Below are 19,977 nucleotides of genomic sequence, written 5' to 3' on the forward strand. Positions count from 1 at the left end.
ACTCAACTTCCAGTTGTTTTGTACATGAGTTACAAATACATGCCAGATATACAATGGCCTCTTTCAAAAAGTCACAAAAATTAATATTTTAAACAACTTATAACACACCGCCTTGATCTGTGTTCACAGCAGCACTTAAATTTTAACATTTTTTTCAAAAGCAGCCAGACAGCACACATCAAAGCTGCTTTCCAGTACTAGCCAATGTGTTTCATTGCCTCCTTTTACAGGCTGCATGTAAATACCAGTGTTTTAAGTTACAATTCAAGCTAATGGGATCTTTTTCCATCCGCTCTTGTCATAAAGAATGTTGAGACATGAAAGCTGTGAACCCACGCACACTTATGTGGGAGTAAGTGCCACTGAACTCAATAGCGCTTTTTTCTGAACAGGCATTATTAGATTGCGTTGTAAGAGTCAAGTAAACAATATGTTTAAACTGAAAGTGAAATCAATAAACTTGGGCTACAATACGATAGCATTCTCTGAAAATAAGATGTTTTAACTTTCACATTGATAAATTCAGAGCTTGGAAGTAGCTAGTTACAAATAACAAATTACTTGTAATTTATTACTTGTTTGAGTAACAAGTGGGTAACTGCATTACATTTTGCTGGTAATAGAACGAGTAGTAACTTCATTACTTTTGAGTTGTAACTGTAGCGTTTCCAGAGTTACTTTTGGGTGTTACTTGGGGGGAAGCAGGGAAAGTCTTCTGCTCCTCTGATATGTGGATAAAAATCATGGCTTCAAATTGGGCTTCTGTGCAGCACTGCTCTTCCCCGTGCTCTATGGGTGCTTAGGAGGCGACGAGGGAGGAGGTGGAGAGCAAAATGGGGCGGAGAATACAATTGTTTAAAAATGGACAGGAGTGGAGGGAGAAAAGAGCCGGATGACAAGGAGGCAGCAGAAAAATGGACATGAAGAACTGGCTGCGGAGATGAGAGACGATGGCGTGTGTGTGTGTGTGTGTGTGTGTGTGTGAGAGAGAGAGTGAGAGAGTGAGAGAGAGAGAGAGAGAGAGAGAGAGAGAGAGAGAGAGAGAGACGCAAAGCTCGAGGTGGTTTCTGCCTCCCTCCCCACCTCTCTTACCAGTGGAGAGACACAAGCCAAAAGCCTCTGCTTCAGGGTGAGTGAGGGGCAGGCAGAAGTTGCAGCAGCAAGCAGCCAGGGTCCTAAAGAGCCTCTGCTTCCAGTTCTTCCTAACAAGTAGGATGCATCTTCATCTTGTGAGGGAGATATTCCCTGGACGTTCTTTTGTGCAAATCCTCCTCCCCATGGCAAATGCAAAGAGTTTCAAACAGGCACTTGTCCAGGCACTTGTTAAAAATGATTGTATAGTTGACTTACAGTACAATATAAAACGTTACAGCTATGGGGTAGTATACAAATACAATAAATAAATAATAAATAAATAAATATATACAAGTCTACTCAGAATTAAGTTTCTTTATGTTTAATGGAACTTACTCCCAGGTAAATCAAATTTGGTATAGAATATAATTAGGCAAGATAAGCAGGGCCGGTTCTAAGGGGCGGCCAGGTGGGGCACTGGCCCAAGGGCCCCTGGAGCTACAGGGGCCCCTCAGCTGCCCCTCCGCTCCCCTTCAGTGATCCGCAGCCCCCCCCACGTCCCCCCACCTACCTGTCTCCTGTCTTTTACCATTGCCCTTAACGAAGATGGCGGCCATGGTTTCCTTAAGGTACTGAAGCCCCCGCCGCCATCTTAGTTGATGGCACAGATGTATGCGCGTAGCACGCACGCATGCCATCAACAAAAATGGCGGTGGAGGCGTCATCCCCTTAGGGAAACCACAGCCGCCATCTTCGTTAAGGGCAATGGTAAAAGACAGGAGACAGGTAGGTGGGGGGACGTGGGAGGGCCACATGCATGCATGCACACACGTTGGGGCCCAGGGCAAGCTGATGCCCAAGGGTCCCGGCCTGCCTGGAGCCGGCCCCGAAGATAAGGTCTGGTTGCAGCTGTACCAATTTGCGAGGGGGGGGAAGAGAAAAAATATGACCGTTTATAGTACAAAGTGCATCAATCTGGTTAAGGCAAGTAAAATTTGATGAATGTAATACAAGGACTAACCTGCAATCCAGTACTTGTCTACTCAGAAGTAAGTCCCATTGGGTTTAATGGGACTTACTCCCAGGCAAGTATGTATTGTGTACACACTTACCTGGGAGTAAGTCCCATTGAACCAAATAAAGCTTACTTCTGAGTAGACACGTATTGCATTGCAGCCTTAGTTTCCTTTTCCCCCATTTTAATTCTGCCGTCTGTGAGGTAGATTAGGCTGAGAGTTAGGGACTGGCCCAAGGCAATAAATAAACAAAAACAATGATGAGTAAAAATTTAAAATGTGAAAATGCTCATGTTGCTCTTTGTCAAGGCTTTGTGTGTGGATTTTATGTCTATTGTCTCATAACTTCCTTTTGCCTGAAAATGTCGTATTTCATACTGTTACAGATGTTCTTTTTTAAAAAAAAAAAATGCCCAAATTCTCTGGTTGTTCGTTTTTCTACTTGAGTTCTTTGCATGGTTTAGGAGTGGCATTGCAGGAGATCAGGCTCTTATGGACAGGTGTGGGGCAGGTAGAGATTAAATGGAGTAAGCCTTTTCTGTATGAAAATACAATTTATTTATTTTATTTATTTATTTAATTAAATTTATATACCGCCCCATAGCCGAAGCTCTCTGGGCGGTTCACAACAGTCATACATCAAATTATGGGGAAACTTCACCTGAACATTCTACCTGTCAGACATCTTATTACTTGTGTGTGCCTCCCTCCCTGGATTTATTTTGATTTGTGAATGCCATGACCATTGCCATTCCCTCCCCCCGTTTATCTTTGCAATAACCCTGTGAGGTAGCTTAGGCTGAGACAATATATGTACATAAGCAGCAGTTGGTAGTTGTAGTTGGTACAGCATTAATAAAGTATAGCCTCTGAAATGCTGAAATGTATTCTGGTGGAGACCAGTCTTATATATGTCTACTCCAAATTAAGCCTCATTGAGTTAAATGGATAAGTAGGATAGCAGATTAATTTTTACCTCTGAAAGGAACGCACTGTCAGACATAGAATTTAAGAGACATACTTTTCTGGATGTGTTTGAAACATATGGGTAGGTGGGAAGGGAGTTGTGTTAATCTGGGTATTCAACATAGTGCCCTCCAGATGTTGTTGGACTACAACTCCTATCAGTCTGATAACATAACAACGCTGAAGTTGGTTGCTAGTTCCCAGTTCCTTATTTGTTTGAAAGTTAAAAACACTAAAAAAAGAAAAGTTCACAGCTACAGCAACTCCATAGGAGAGTTAACATGTCTCTGAACCCCAAAATATATGTTGGGGTACCCCATATCATATATTGCTGTGATCTGGGGACTCTCCACGTCAAGAACAACAAATTTATTCAATCAAAATTATCAGGCTTCTGAAACGCTCATAAAAGCATAATGATGTCATAAAATCATAAAAAATAAGTAACTGGGTGTGCCCACTCCACAGTCTGTTCTGGAACAGGACAACTTATACATCCCAGGGAAGGGGAGGGTGTCCTTTACGAGATGCCAGTGTGTCCCGCCTGGCCCAGAGCTTTTGCTGGGTGCAGGGCAGGAATAAGGGCATGTATGCGCAACCCAAAGCGACAAAAATATGCAGAAAACAGTAAGAAACTGGGGGGGGGCACCCAAAAATCTGCACTGTGCCAGGCAGTAGTGTAGTGGCAAATTCAGAACTGCAGGGTCCCTTCATAATAGTCTCACCCACAGCCAGACCCCCCTCCCCCCTTATTTTGCTCCTGGGTTGAGAATGAGGTCCTTGTAAATGCCTTCTCCCACAACAACTGATGTCCCTAGGAGATTATCAGTATGAAAGGGGAGAGTATTAGCTACTGAAAAGAGTCTTCTCAGTGGGTGACTCACCTCCTTTCACTCTGATTGGCTCCAATCAGCAGGAAAGGACAAGGAAGCATATTAGAAGACTCTTCTCAGTGGCTAACACATTCCCCTTTCATGCTGATCAGCTCATATTATGCTGGAGACATAGGGACCCTGCTCCCAAAAAAGTAAGGGGTTTAGGACTCCCTGAGCCCCTGGACAACTACACCCCTGCTGTCAGGACAAATCAGACATCCCAGGAAGGGGGAAGGGTGGCCTCTACAAGTACTTCCCACCTGGCCTATAGTTTCTGCTGGGTGCAGGGCTCTCATATGGTCATCTGGGCAGAACTAAAATGAAAAGTAGAGAAAAATATGTAATTTGGGGTGACCACTCCAAAATCTGCTCTGGGCCATGAAACATCATTCACCTGAGCAAGAGGGAGTGTGTCCTCAACGAGATGCCACTGCATCCTGCCTGGAATGGATTGGTTTAAATTCCCCTTTAATTTCTCTAATCTTTTGGAATAGGGCTCTTGTTCTTCCTTTTTCGATATTACCTCTTCTCTTAAATTCATGGGGCACTTGAAATTTGGGTATACCTTAGTTTTTTATACCTTGGGTAGTATCTGAAACAAGACATCATTATTTGCAAAGGAGCACTTTTTAAAATGGTTCATTCTGGATCTTAAAAATGAACTGATGTGACTTAAAGGTTTTCTAGTTATTAAAGATAAAAATAAAGTGTGAAGTGAAAGAATGCAGGTTGGTAGTACAGTAGACCTCCTCTAGGATGCACACCTTAACGTGGTGAGGGGGTTTGAGAGTGTCAAACAGGCTGAGAGCAATGCCGTCAGGAGTCTAGACCAAGAGGCAAGACTTCTAGGAGGATCACCCAAGGCGGAATGGTCAAAACTGAGAGAACAGACTAAGATGCATCCAGACTCAGAGGAAGGCAGTGGTAAACCACCTCTGAATACCTCTTACCATGAAAACCCTATGAATAGAATATCTAAAATGCAACATGAGATAGTACTGGAAGATGAGACCCACAGGTTAGATGGCACTCATCGAGCTACTGGGAAAGAACAATAGACCAGTACGAGTAGCGCTGTAACTAATGATGCCATTGGGTCAAAGCTGGAAGGAAGCCCAGAGGCTGATGTGGACAGATGAGAAAGGAGAGTTCGGAGTTGTACGACGTACACAATAGGAACATGGAATGTGAGAAGCATGAACCAGGGAAAGTTAGAAATTGTCAAGCAAGAAATGGAAAGTATCAAGTTTACAATACTTGGCGTGAGTGAATTAAAATGGATGGGAATGGGACATTTTAAATCAGGCAACTACAAAATATTTTATGCAGGAGATGAGAAATCAAGAAGAAACAGGGTTGCTTTAATAGTGAGAAGTGATGTAGCAAAAGCAATTATGAGCTACAATGCAAGATCTGAGTGAGTGATGAGATTGAATGGAAAACCTATTAACAAAGCCATCATCCAAGTCTATGCTCCAACGGCAAACACAGAAGAAGAGGAATTGGAGAGATTTTATGCAGAAGTACAGGAAGAAATTGATCACACACCAAAACAAGATGCGCTGATAATCATGGGGGACTGGAATGCAAAGGAAGGGAACAGAGAAGAACTAGGAATTGTGGGGAAATGGGGCATAGGAGATAGAAATGAAGCAGGAGAAAGACTTATTCAATTCTGTGAAGCCAATAATTTGTTTCTTGCAAACACATTTTTTGAGCAATTGAAAAGACGACTGTACAAGTGGACATCACCAGATGGTCAATATAGGAATCAATTTGATTATATAATTGGCAACAGAAGATGGAGAAGTTCCATACTTTCTGCAAAAACAAGACCAAGATCAAAGATCAAATAAGGAACAGATTTGAGGCTTTAAACTTAGTTGACAGAGAACCAGAAGAACTATGGACTGAAGGAAGAATGCAAAAAGACAATACCTCTAGCTAAAAGGAGAGAAAGACCTACATGGATGACTGAAGAAACTCTTAAAATGATTAAAGAGAGAAGAAAAGCAAAAGGAGATAGAAACACAGTCAGAATCCTAAATGCAACAATACAGTGACTAGTACGTAGAGACAAAGAAAACTATTACAATAGTTATTGCATAGAAATAGAAGAGGATAACAAAAAGGAAAGAACAAGAGCCCTATTCCAAAAGATGAGAGAAATGAAAGGGAAATTTAAATCATGAGTAGGGATGTTGAATAATCAACAGGGGAACACACTGACTGACCAAGATGAAATAAAAGGAAGATAGAAGCAATACACAGAAGAACTCTATAAAAAAGATGCAAGGATGACAGATTCATTCATGGAAGAACCATATGATGAAGAACCAGAAATTTTAGAATATGAGGTAAAAGCTGCTCTTCAAATACTTGGAAGAAACAAATCACCAGGAATAGATGACATACCAATAGAGTTGCTACAAGCTACTGAGACTGAATCTGTCCAAAGTTTGACAAAAATCTGTCACGAAATATGGAAAACTAAACAATGGCCCACAGACTGGAAGCGTTCAATATATATCCCAATTCCAAAGAAAGGGGATCCCAGGGAATGCAGTAATTATCGAACTATTGCCTTAATATCCCATGCAAGTAAAGTAATGCTCAAGATTCTACATCAAAGGCTCTTACCATATATGGAGCGAGAAATGCTAGACATCCAAGCTGCATTCAGAAAGGGAAGGGGCACCAGAGATCATATTGCAAACATACGTTGGATAATGGAACGGACCAAGGAATTTCAGAAGGAAATCACCCTGTGCTGTATAGATTACAGCAAAGCCTTTGATTGTGTAGATCATGAAAAACTATGGAATGCTTTAAAAGAAATGGGGGTGCCACAGCATCTGATTGTCCTGATGCACAACCTATACTCTGCACAAGAGGCTACTGTAAGGACAGATTATGGAGAAACCCCATCGGAAAGGGTGTGAGACGGGTGTATTTTATCACCCTAACTGTTTAATCTGTATGCAGAATTTATCATACGGAAAGGGGGATTGGACCAAGATGAAGGAAGTGTGAAAATTGGAGGAATATTAATAATTTAAGATATGCAGACAATACCATACTATTAGCAGAAATTTGAACAGAATGCTGATGAAAGTTAAAGAGGAAAGCACAAAAGCAGGACTACAGCTGAACGTCAAGAAGACTAAAATAATGACAACAGAAGATTTATCTAACTTTAAAGTTGACAATGAGGACATTGAACTTGTCAAGGATTATCAATACCTCAGCACAGTCATTAACCAAAATGGAGACAATAGTCAAGAAATCAGAAGGCTAGGACTGGGGAGGGCAGCTATGAGAGAACTAGAAAAGGTCCTCAAATGCAAAGATGTATCACTGAACACCAAAATCAGGATCATTCAGACCATGGTATTCCCGATTTCTATGTATGGATGTGAAAGTTAGACAGTGAAAAAGGTGGATAAGAGAAAAATCAACTCATTTAAAATGTGGTGTTGGAGAGCTTTGCGCATACCATGGACTGCAAAACAACAACAATAATAATTGGGTGTTAGAACAAATTAAACCAGAACTGTCACTAGAAGTTAAAATGATGAAACTGAGATTATCATACTTTGGACACATAATGAGAAGACCTGATTCACTAGAAAAAGACAGTAATGCTGGGAAAAACAGAAGGGAGTAGAAAAAGAGGAAGGCCAAACAAGAGATGGATTGATTCCATAAAGGAAGCCACAGCCCTGAACTTACAAGTTCTGAACAGGGTGGTTCATGACAGATGCTCTTGGAGGTCACTGATTCATAAGGTTGCCATAAGTCGTAATCGACTTGAAGGCGCATAACAACAACAAGAAAACTGATCTCAAATAAACACAACCGGAAGCTTGTTTTTCTTCCACAGTATATATTCCCAGGACAGTAAAGGGTCTTCCCCTTCTGATTTCCACTACTCTTGCAAGGGCAGATCTTCTGTGTGCAAGAGACATATGGGTAAAGGGCTCCTTGCACCTGAAGTCACATTGGAGGGAGAGTCCACTGTCCTCCTTCAAGCTGCCATTCTGTGGTTTCTCCACCTTTTAGCTCCTCCACCAGTTTTCCTCCAATGAATGTGGAGCCAGCCAGTAAAAAGTGTGAGGCTGCTTCTAATATGAGTTTTCAGGGGAGGAATTGGGATCTGTACCTGAAATTTTCCACTCCTCCCTTGGCTATGGCCAGGGGGATTTTGCAGTAAGTTAAGGAACAGCCTGTAAAGACTGAACCAACATCCCAATTCTTGGCTAGAGGTGCTTTTTTAAAAAAAAAAAAGTTTCCTTCTGCTCCTGCTAAACCACCTACAGTGGGTGTTTTTTCCACAAATCTTCCTTGTTTGGAAAGCTGAAGGGCTCCTTCCTTGCATTTTTGAATTGGTTTAAGTTTTTTCTTGCTTTCTGCTTTGATGGCTGATGTTTGGTTACTTTACACAGATTCTGTCAACTGTACTCTTCAAGCTTTGGGGAGATTGTGCTAATCTCTCACATTCAGGCAGGCCTATGGGATTTCTGGGGTGGGTTAGGTTTTTATACTGTATTATTGAAGGGATGGTCCTAGATAAATTGATGTTAATATTGTGACTGTTGATTATATGTGTTTTTATTGTATTTTATATTGTTGTACGTCGCCCAGAGTGTCCGTTAATTCGGACAGATGGGCGACTAACAAATAAAATTTATTATTATTATTATTTGTGATATTTAGAGCTAGAACCCAGTACAGATGTCAAAGTAACTTCTCTTCCCTGTGTTCCAGCCTTCATCTGCCAAGGATTTAGGTCAAGACACTGCTGTGAATGTGTAGAGCACTTACTGATGAGGGGTCAGATATATCAGTTTGTGGTTATCTGAAGGTCCAGTGTATCCCATCTGTGTGGAAGAATTTTTCAAGGTGATTCCTCAAACCTTGTCAACCTTCAGTTTGCCTGTGTCAGTTCCCTCCTCCCTCAGAAACATAAGATGTCATGTGAAGAATCTTAATGTGTTGCAGGTTTGCTCTGTGGAGAGGTTAGGTTTTTTTCTCCTCAGGACTAACAGGGAGACCAGTATTTTGAGTTTTCCCACCTTTTTCCTCCCCTGAGGGTTCTGTAATATCAGTATCAATTTGTTTCTCTTTAGAAAGCTGAATCTCCTGCCCCTAGACCTTAGGGTGAGGGGAGTGTTTCCAAGGCAACAGCAGAAAAGCTGGTTGGCTTCCGTAGGGGAACACAGTTGGCAAATAAATAAATAAGAATCCTTCAGGAGTTTTTTCTTGAATTCAAATGGGGTTTGTTTCCAGGGAACGGCCATGTGGTACATATATTTGGAAGTTTATACAGAAACAATTAGCTCTTTACATAGCTGCAGTTTGAACTAATTTAGATATTTACCTCATGAGTCCATGAGGAGTTGAGTGCTTCCCCTAGAGGTTGGTGATCCCCAGGTCCATGGTTTGAGGCCACATGATGAAGCCACCTTGCTGAGGCTAAGCAGGTTTGGGTCTGGTCAGTGCCTTATGAGACACCACCTGGAAATCCCATGAATGCCACCTTGAGTTACATGATGGCATAAATGTGTTAAAACACCTATTCATCTTATCATTACCCTGGTGGATGGTATGATGGGCTTGTCGTTTCTTCTAGTTTCATAAATCTTTGCCCTTAGCCATTGTAAGGGTATAGCTGTCTCTCTTTTGTCAGATTTTCATTTCATTGGCAAAGGTGCTCCTGGGACACACAACTCCAGCAGTATTTACTTGCTATACATTTGCACATGATGGTAAGTGCAAGTTTAGATGTTATACTTGGCTGTCTAGTATTAAATGAAGTGTATGTTTTGTTTTAATTTCTTTATTCCTTTCTCTGACAGATAATCCCTTTCTGAAGCTGTGTTTAATAGAATCAAGGAGAAGATGATGCTTCTTTTTATATGGTCTGTGAGGGAAAGAAGCCCCAGGCCTTTTAGTAGTTCTTTATGCCCTTTAAACAATCATGAGGACTGCTGACACCCATGGTATGACAACTTTCTGCCAACACATATCAGTTTGAGAAGTTTTTGTCTAGCTGGAGAAGCTTCTTTTTCACAGTTTAGGCTAATGTGAAATGATTCTGGAGTATAGTTAGCTAACTTTACTGGTGTCCATTAGGCATGTTCCTTTGTTCTGATGGTGAGATGTATCCTGGCGGCTCAGGTTACATCATCTGATGGTGTCAAGCCTCAAACTGGCCTGATGGTTGTGGTTTCTCCTGGTCTTTTCAACAGCTTCTGCTTCCATTTGTAGATTGCATTCCAACAAAGCTGAGAGTTATGATGCTCATTCCAGACAGGGCGATTGTTGCTTCCTCTTCAATTGAGTGAGTGTGTTGGAGAAGCTGCAGAGACTGATCTTGACCACAGCAGTCAGTCCTTTTAGTTGGGGCATTTTTCTCTTCCAGCTAGTCTCATTGGGAACTGTGCATAGGAACACTATTTTCAGCTCTGGTGTGATCAGCCAAGAAAGGCAAATATTGGGCTCCCTGCTCTACTTCAGCTACTAGCCAGTGGTAAGAGTACAGCTCATGTGGCAATGTTTTGCTGGCAGCTGGGCAACACTATATACTTTAGAATAGGATTGGGGATATAAGGAAAAGAAGAGGAAAAACCTCACAAGCCATGATTTGACTGATAATCTAGACCACAGGCATGATTTCATCTAAATTACAGTTAGTGGAAGCTATGTTTTGCCCATAGGTCTGAATACAGTCTTAGATCAAGTCAAAGATATTGTCAGAAAAAGACTTGCCATTCTACATCTCCTTCACTGCATATACGTTCAACCCCATCTTGTCTCTGAAGCAGAAATAACAGTAAGCATTTACCTTTTGTTCTTTTCTTTCTGTTGCAATATGACATTTCTCAATATTCCAATACCTCAGAAAGTCTCGAAGATACCCAAAAAGGGTGAGGACACCATAGCCTACATAAGTCAGTACAGCAACCAGCATCGGTGTTTCCTCAAAAGCTTCATTGAAAGGTCTTTTATATAAGCCTCCATTGTGGACAATATGATGAAGCTAGAGGAAAAAGAAAACTATTAGGAAGAGAAACAAGGTAGAGGTAGTTGATTTCCCAAAAAGTTCATATTACATTTTACTCACAGCCACAACAAGCACAATGTCTTGCTCTCTGCAGCTTTCCCTTAAGCCACTTGGCCACCCCTACCAACCTACAATAATCATTTTCTTGATTCTCCCTCTGGGCTGCAATCACCAGATGGGCTGCTTTCAAGCTCTATAAATTTAAATTCAAATTTAAGTAAAAGAATATTTTATTTAACCAGTTTTTCTTAATCCTGGAAATAGATAGGCAAGTTGTGGCTCTCCAGAATTTGTATAGGGTTCCGAGCTTCTGATGACACAGCAATGTACAACACCTGAATGGTTTTATTGGATTCCTTTCATAAAGTAACTTATAACCTGCATGAGCAGTAAAAGTGAACTGCAGCAACAACATCTGAACCAGATGATGGTTAACCTGATATGCATTACTCAGGCATGGCTGGAAAAAATAGTGGACCATTGCTAGCCCTGATGGTGCTGGCAAGGTTCCAATGTAGCATTACACGTGGTAGTAGCCTGCTCTAAGTATCTACATCTTATAATTGGAGTTTCTGCTTGGAATCAGAGAGAAGTGGTTTCTGATTGCAAAGCACCCTAGACAGCTTGGGACCAGTGGGCCAGAATAACTTATCTCATATGACGCTGCTTGGACATTAAGATGGCAGCATCAACAACAGTAACTAGCAGACACTGTAGCATTTGAGCTGGGGTGACAGATGTTTTTCTTGTATTTGTGGGGCCTTACTCCTGGCATATCTGCCCTGCTGAGGGTTAATGGCACTTTAAGCACAATGGAATTTTTCTGACAGCTCAAGCGTGCAGGTGAAGGGAGGTACTAACCCTGATTTCCAGACCAGCAACACCTGAGCTAGCTCTGGACACTTCCTTGGGAGAGGAATAATAGGAGGTGCTGCTATGACCCTTTTTCTGGCAGCAACCAACAGAGACTGTAACATCTGTGTTGGAGGTATGAAACTGTTTTCTTGCATTTTTGTATTGGAATAGTTATTATGTTTGCCATCAATTGATATGTTTTAATTGATTGTTATATGATTACTTTAAATATTATAATGTATGTAATCAAACTGAGTCATTTGTTGGATTGTTATGTTCTGGAATAATATTTAGTATTTGTTACTAATGTAGTGTATTAATGTTCCCCAGGGCTCAGTTTTGTCCCCCATGCTATTTAACATCTACATGAAACCGCTGGGAGAGGTTGTCCAGGGGTTTGGGGTCCGGTACCATCAGTATGCTGATGACACCCAACTCTATCTCCCCTTTCCACCTAGCTCCAAGGGAGCTGTCTTGGTCCTAAGCCGGTGTCTGGCATCAGTGGTGGATTGGATGTGGGTGAACAAATTGAAGCTTAATCCAGACAAGACAGAGGTGCTCCCGGTCAGTTGTAAGGCAAATCAGGGAATAGGGATTCAACCTGTACTAGATGGGGTTACACTCCCCCTGAAGACGCAGGTTTGCAGTTTGGGTGTGCTCCTGGACTCAGCTTTAAACTTGGAGGCCCAGGTTTCTACGGTAGCCAGGAGTGCTTTTGCACAGTTAAGATTAGTGCGCCAACTGCGCCCATTCCTTGAGCCGTCTTATCTGGCCACGGTGACACATGCCTTGCTTACATCCCGTTTAGATTACTGTAACACGCTCTACGTGGGGCTGCCTCTGAAGACTGTTTGGAAACTTCAGCTGGTGCAACGAGCTGCGGCCAGAATGCTAACTGGGGCTGGATACAGGGATCATACAACTCCCCTGTTACAGCAGCTCCACTGGCTGCCAGTTTGTTTCCAGACACAATTCAAAGTGCTGGTTATGACCTATAAAGCCCTATATGGCTCAGGTCCAGGCTATCTGTCAGACAGTATCTCCCTATATGAGCCTGCCCAGGCCCTGAGATCCTCAGGAGAGACCCGTCTCTCAATCCCCACATCTACACAAGTACGTTTAGTGGGGACATGAGATAGGGCCTTTTCGGAATTCCAAGGGAGGCAAGAATGGCCCCCTCTTTGCAATCCTTCCATCGGCAGGTAAAGACTTTTTTATTCCAACAGGCCTTTGGAGCTGAAGGTTGCTAAGGGCATGGCTTGAAGAGGGTGCTGCATTGTTATTGTTTAATTGTACTATTTTAAACTGAGGTGATTTATTAAGTGTATGTTTGAACGGTTTTAATATTGCAAATAGTTTAATTCTATTTATTTTAGATTATTGTATGTTCTTAATTATATGTATTTTTATCTGGAAGCCGCCTTGAGTTCCAGTTTGGAAAATAGGGCGGGGTAAAAATAAACATGATGATGATGATGATAGTGATTTTTATTTCTGTTCTACTGTGACCCACTTTGAGCATATTTATATGGAGAAATGGCATATAAATTTAAAAAATAGAAGTTCTTCAGGTCTCCTTGCCTTCAGAGATGAGGCAGGTGGTGACTTCAGATGGGTGCCCACAAATAAGAAAGTCTCGTCTCTAGAATACTTCCCCCTAGGGAAGTTAATCTAGGGGTCCCAATGTCTTTTTGGCAACAAGTTAAAGACCTGTCCAAGGGTTTAGATTTTTCTGGTTTGGGACGGGATACCTCACATAACACCAATTATTTCTATTAATATTTCATCTTGCTTCTTTGCTGTTTTTACTATGTTATTTTAATGTTTAGCTGCTTTCATTCTGTAAGCCACACTGAGAACCTCCAAACTGAAGAGCAGACTATAGTAATGATGATCAACGGGGTGAAATTGTGTCAAGCCAATTATTTTAACTAGTTGGCTGAAATTTAGCAAGTGTGCCTGAGCATATGAAGAATGTTTTTCCTTTCCCCGCAAGCTAATGGAACCCAACCCTTCCTTCCCACACAGCATTAAGGAGAAGGGCTTATAGAACACACAGCCCAAGTCCAAATCCCTGTACATCTTGTTAGAAATTAAACACTGTCCCACCTCCCTAACACATTCCATTCTTCAGGAATGGGCAGGCATTAGGCTTGCATGACCTAAGAATCCACAGAACCATGACCCAAGACTGTGCCACAGGGCTACATCCAATTACCTACAGATGGTCTTGGAAGACTCAGAATGCCAGCCAAGGCAAGTATTCCTATTCCTAATCAAATGGCATAACATGGCACAGCTGAGGTATATGCATTACCACCCCATCCCCAAGCAATGTTACAGTGGAATGATATGCATTAGTAACCGTGAATAGATGCCAACAGCAAGCTTAGCAATTTTCAAAGTGTCCAGTGTGGTGTAGTGGTTAGAGTGTTGGACTACGACCTGGGAGACCAGGGTTTGAACCCCCACACAGACATGAAGCTCACCAGGTGACCTTGGGCCAGTCACTGCCTCTCAGCCTCAGAGGAAGGCAATGGTAAACCACCTCTGAATACCACTTACCATGAAAACCCTATTCATAGGGTTGCCATAAGTCAGGATCGACTTGAAGGCAGTCCATTTCCATTTTTTACTCAACACAAGCAAAACATGCTAAATTAGATCACCCTGGGCATTCATTTTCAACTAATATTTTCTTTTTTTAATATTAATTTATTATTTTCAAACACAAAAATGAAATAATGGTACAATACCAAAAGACAGAATACAGACCACATACTATGTGTTTTCCCAAACCTTAAGAACCAAATACTGCCTTGCTAATAACCACAGATGGGATCAAAAAGGAAAAGACATAACACAAACAGCAACCATACCTCTTCACCCCATCTGAACCCCTCCCCTAGGCAGTGGCATAAATAAGAGAACATACAGCAGGAGTCATGGACTTGAGCAGGACTCCAAAATATGTGTCAGTGATGCATGTAAGCAAAGAATAGGAAAATACATTTTCACATGGAGTTTTCATTAAACAGTACAATTGCATAAAATAACCCATTTTAAGTGTTCCAAATTTTTGCATATTATGATAGAGGACCCCGGCCATACTCTTTCTGGTTTACATAATTTATAAAAGGATACCAAATTTTTATGAACTTGTCTTTCTTGGCAATTCCCTGTGCTACTCTTAAGTTTAGCTGTGAGTTCAACTGAAAATGTTCTGATGCAATTGACCCTAACTTGCACCAGACAATTTTCCAAATCAAATTTTCCCAGAAAACCTACATCACTGCTCCCACCAGCAATAATTTGGCCCCAGAAGCAAAACAGCAACAGGACCAGGTAGGGAAGCAGGTTCAGACACTCTGATTCAGCACCAGTTCAGAATGAATTACTGCACACTGAAGCTTCACACACTATGCTACTTTCAGCAACTTGGGATGGTATCTACTACATTATATAGGAAACATTGGTCCAATTTTGTTTCATTTCAGCTATGAAAAGTGACCAGCCACATAAACCTAGCACTCCATTGTAAAGGAAGAAGGGTAGGAGCCAGAAAAGAAATGAGTACGGCGTATAAGGAACACCAGTATAGCTTTTAAATATTTTCTATACATCCTACCAGAATAGTGGTAGCTATTTCATTTTTCCTTCAGTTTTGTCAGGCCCTATGCCTATAAGTTCCATAGCATGACTGTAAACTTCTTTCACTAAAGCAAGCATGGCAAACAATCTTCAGCAATGATGGTCACCTGTAGAGTACAAATTTTTATCACTCAGAATGTCAACTACCCCAATAAAATGTGGAGGATGAAAAATGCCTTGAATACCTAGACTTAGGTACCAAAACACTGATGTTTTATGTTGGTCCTTATCAATTTGAACTATTTTCCTCAGCCCTGACCCCAATGCATCTGTGGATTCTGTTTGAAAATCTGCAAGCTCCTCTGGCTGCAAAGAAAAGTTGCTGTATTCCTGGGTCAACAAATGCTTGCTTCACATAGGCAGTCCAACAATAATTATAATCCTCATTACCTTCATATGAGTCTACATACTTCCTCAATATTATATTTAACAAAATTTATATATCCATCATCCAGGGTTGATAAAAATCATTGAAATTAAAATCACTCAATGATAGGAGAAAGTTGTCAGACTGCCTTCAGTGTGAGAGTCTCTAACTGGCAAAAGGCTGGTGCTCCCTGGGTATGAGACAGGAGGGGAGTAGATGTGCCATGTGAGAAAAATACTGAGTGGGTCTGACTGTTCTCAATTCTCTCAGAGGCCTACTGGGATAATTGGCTCAGGTAGGTTTTGTTGGTGGGCTCTAGTTGGGTCCATATCAGATGTTTAGGAGGAGTCTTAGCAAGGAGGGACATGGGTGATGCCACTCCAATTTCTGTGATCCGGGATAGAGGGTGAATTACCATAGAAGACAAGAGAAAGGCTATCTACGCCTTGTTCCTTGCTGCCACTCCTCTCATGGACGGGTTCCTCGTTGCTCATCTGCTGTGCCCACTGGCCTGTATGTGTTTTTGTTTAGTGCCAGATCCGTACACAATAAGACCACACTCATCCATGATTTCATCATGAATGAAGGTGCCAATTTGGTGTGCATCACCGAGACCTGGGTGAATGAGCTGGGAGGAGTTGATCTGACCCAGTTTTGCCCACCTGGATACTCAGTGCGACACCAGCACAGGATGCAAAGATGGGGAGAGGAGTTGCTGTGGTCTACAACTCTGTCATCAGGAAACCACTCTGTCTTGGAGCTGGCTGTGAGGGCCTGCACCTTGTGTCAGGCCGAGGAGACAGTAAACTAGGGTTGCTGCTGCTGTACTGTCCACCCTGCTGCCCGGCAGCTTCTCTGACTGTGCTGGCAGAGGCCATCTTGGCTGTGGTATTGGAGGAGCCCAGAACAATAGTCCTGGGTGATTTCAATGTCCACGCTGAGGCTGCCTCTAGTGTTCCGGCTTGGGACTTCATGGCCTCCATGACGACCATAGGGCGGTCTCAAGTTGTCACCGGCACAACACATAGGGCAGGGCACACCCTCGACTTGGTTTTTGCTCCAAATGGAGGGGGGGTCTGGAGATAGAGGGGGTGGATGTCACCCCATTGTCATAGACAGAGCACTTTCTGGTAAAGTTTAGACGTATGGCTCCGATCCTTCCCTGCAGGGGTGGTGGACAGATTAAGATGGTCTGCCCCTGGAGACTAACGGAATCCACTGGATTCCTGAATGCCCTGGGGGAGTTTCCAGTAGACAGAGTAGGTGACCCTCTTAAAGCCCTTGTCACGCTGTGGAACAGCAAGGCGCATCAGGCTCTTGACACCGTTGCCCCTGAGCACCCGTGCGTTGTGGAGCCCTGTTTGCACCTTGGTACACCAGTGAGCTAAGGGCAATGAAACAGGCTGGATGACGGCTAGAGTGCAAGTGGCGAAAGACGTGCTGCAAGACTGATCGGGCACAAGTAAAACATCATAACCATGCCTATGCTGTGGTGGTGATGGCAGCAAAGAACGCCCACTTCTCTGCCTCCATTGCATCCTCAAGTAGCTGTCAAGTGGAGTTTTTCCTATTGTGAGGGGTCTGTTGACATCAACTCCAGGAAATGGAATTTTAGACCCTTCGGAAGCCCACTGTGAATTGTATGCAAGGCACTTTGAGGGTGAAGTTGCTTGCCTCTGCAGCAGTCTTGATGCCCCATCCACATGTACTGTAGTCCCCAGTGAGGTGTCCAGTGCAACATCTGCTGCAACTTCGTCAGAACGGTTTCAGTTGATGAGGCCTGATGACATAGACCAGGTGCTTGCGATGATGCAGCCAGCAACGTGTCCTCTCGACCCTTGCCCTTCTTGGCTTAGTAAAGCTTGCTGAGGGGGTTTGACCAAGTGGATCCAGCATTTCATCAACACATCATTGTGGGAGGGAGTGGTTCCAGCTGCCCTGAAAGAGGTGGTGATCTGACCGCTCCTGAAAAAACCCACCCTGGACCCATTGGTTTGTGACAGTTACCGACCGGTCACAAATACCCTCTTCTTAGGGAAGGTGATTGAGAGGGTTGTGGTGTAGCAATCACAAGTACTCTTGGATGAAACAGATTGTTTCGACCTAGTCTGGGTTCAGGCCTGGTTATGGGATTGAATCAGTCTTGGTCGCCCTGATGGATGACCTTTATTGGGAGACGGACAAGGGGAGTGCGACCCTGTTACTCTTACTTGATCTCTCAGCGGCTTTTGATACCACTGACCACGGTATCCTTCTGGGCCAACTTGGTGAGATGGGTGTTGGAGGCACTGTTTTAGAGTGGTTCCAATCCTATCTCCAAGGTCGTTTTCAGATTATTTATTTATTGCATTTGTATACCACCCCTAGCCGAAGCTCTCTGGGAGGTTTACAACAATTAAAAACAAATATACAAATTTAAAAACATATTTTTAAAAAGCAATTTAAAAACACATGCTAAAATGCCTGGAAGAAGTCTTGACCTGATGCCGAAAAGATAACAGTGCTGGCAGCAGGCACACCTCGTCAAAAAGATCATTCCATAATTTGGGGGCCACCACTGAGAAGGAGAGTAGGCACCCTGAGGAGGGCCTTTGATGTTGAGCATAGATGCATGTTTTCAGCCTACTATGCTTAAACCACTCCACTTAAGGAAAGGTGGGCATGGTCAGTTAAAAACATAGAGCACACCTAGAAATTTGATAGAATGTATTTCACCTCCCACAGTTTTATCTTGTGCAAACTGAGACACTCCTCATGTCCATTGGAAACTATTCTTTAGAACAGTCAGTGCTATTATTCCACAATTATTTTTGGAGTTTGTTTAGTGTTGCAAAGTGTTGCCGTACACATATTCACTGCATTGGGTGATTGTCTTTTGGCCCCCTGGCAGTTGTGCTGTGGGGTGCCGCAGGATACCATCTTGTCTCCCATGCTGTTTAACATCTATATGAAGCCTTTGGGAGCGGTCATCAGGAGATTTGGGGTGAGGTGTCAGCAGTACACTGATGATACCGAGTTCTATTTCTCTGTAACATCTGAATTGGGAGAGACCTTGTAAGTCCTGGACCGCTGCCGAACTCAGTGGTGGGCTGGATGAGGGCCAATAAACTGAGTCTGAATCCTAGCAAGATGGAGGCTCTGTGGGTTGGTGGTTCCTGAGTCCAGATAACTGTTCAGTTGCCAGCTTTGGATGGGGTCATACTCCCTTTCAAAGAGCAGGTCCGTAGTCTGGGGGTGCTCTTGGATCCATCTTTGTTGCTAGCGGCCCAGGTGACCTCCGTGGCTAGGAGCACCTTTTACCAGCTTCAGCTGGTAAGACAGCTGGGGCTGTTTCTGGACCAGAATAGCTTGACCACTGTTGGCCACGCACTGGTAACTGGATTACTATAATGTGCTCTATGTGGAGCTGCCCTTGAGGTTGGTCCAGAAACTGCAGCTCATGCAAAATGCAGTGGCAAGACTGCTCACTGGGGCAGGGTATCGCCAACATGTCACCCTGCTGCTTAAAGAGTTGTACTGGCTGCCCACTTGCTACCGGGCCAAGTTCAAGGTTCTAGTTTTGGTGTACAAAGCCCTGTACAGCTTGGGTCCAGATACCTGAAAGATCATCTTATCCCTTATATGCCCAGTCGATCACTGCGCTCTGCAGGTGAGGGCCTCCTACAGATACCATGCTTATCAGGAGGTCCGTTCTGCACAACATAGCAAACGGAGTTTTAGTGTGGCAGCACCTGCCCTTTGGCATTCCCTCGCCTTAAATATTAGGCAGGTGCTATCTCTGTTATCTTTTCGGCACCTATTGAAGACTTTCCTCTTTCAAGAAGCCTTTTAAGTTGAGACCTATCCCAGTCTGCATCTGTGTTAGAATTGCTTTTTAATTTTTTAAACCTTCTTTTATATATATATATATAAAACCTTTTTTTTAAAAAGATGTTTTGAAAGCTTTTAAATGTTTTTAAAGATATTTTGTTTTAATGCATTTTAAAGTTTGTTTTTATGATGTTTTAAAGTGTTTTTAGTGCTTTTGTTTGCCACCGTGGGCTCCTGCTGGGAGGAAGGGCGTGATATAAATCAAATAATAAATAAATAAATAATAAACTGATTTAA

The 19,977-nt window shown here is 42.7% G+C and overlaps 1 protein-coding gene across 3 annotated transcripts in view; it reads right to left on the reverse strand.

Annotated features, from left to right (window-relative positions):
• Nucleotides 1–19,977, reverse strand: part of SPTLC2 (serine palmitoyltransferase long chain base subunit 2) — a 108,456-nt gene that overhangs the window by 83,372 nt on the left and 5,107 nt on the right. For all 3 annotated transcript variants that reach the window (XM_061611851.1, XM_061611849.1, XM_061611852.1), the window contains exon 2: nucleotides 10,779–10,973. In XM_061611851.1, coding sequence (XP_061467835.1) covers nucleotides 10,779–10,973 — 195 coding nt within the window. The remainder of the gene's footprint in view (nucleotides 1–10,778; nucleotides 10,974–19,977) is intronic.

The sequence above is a fragment of the Rhineura floridana genome, chromosome 2, assembly GCF_030035675.1.
Source record: "Rhineura floridana isolate rRhiFlo1 chromosome 2, rRhiFlo1.hap2, whole genome shotgun sequence".
Lineage (NCBI taxonomy): Eukaryota > Metazoa > Chordata > Lepidosauria > Squamata > Rhineuridae > Rhineura > Rhineura floridana.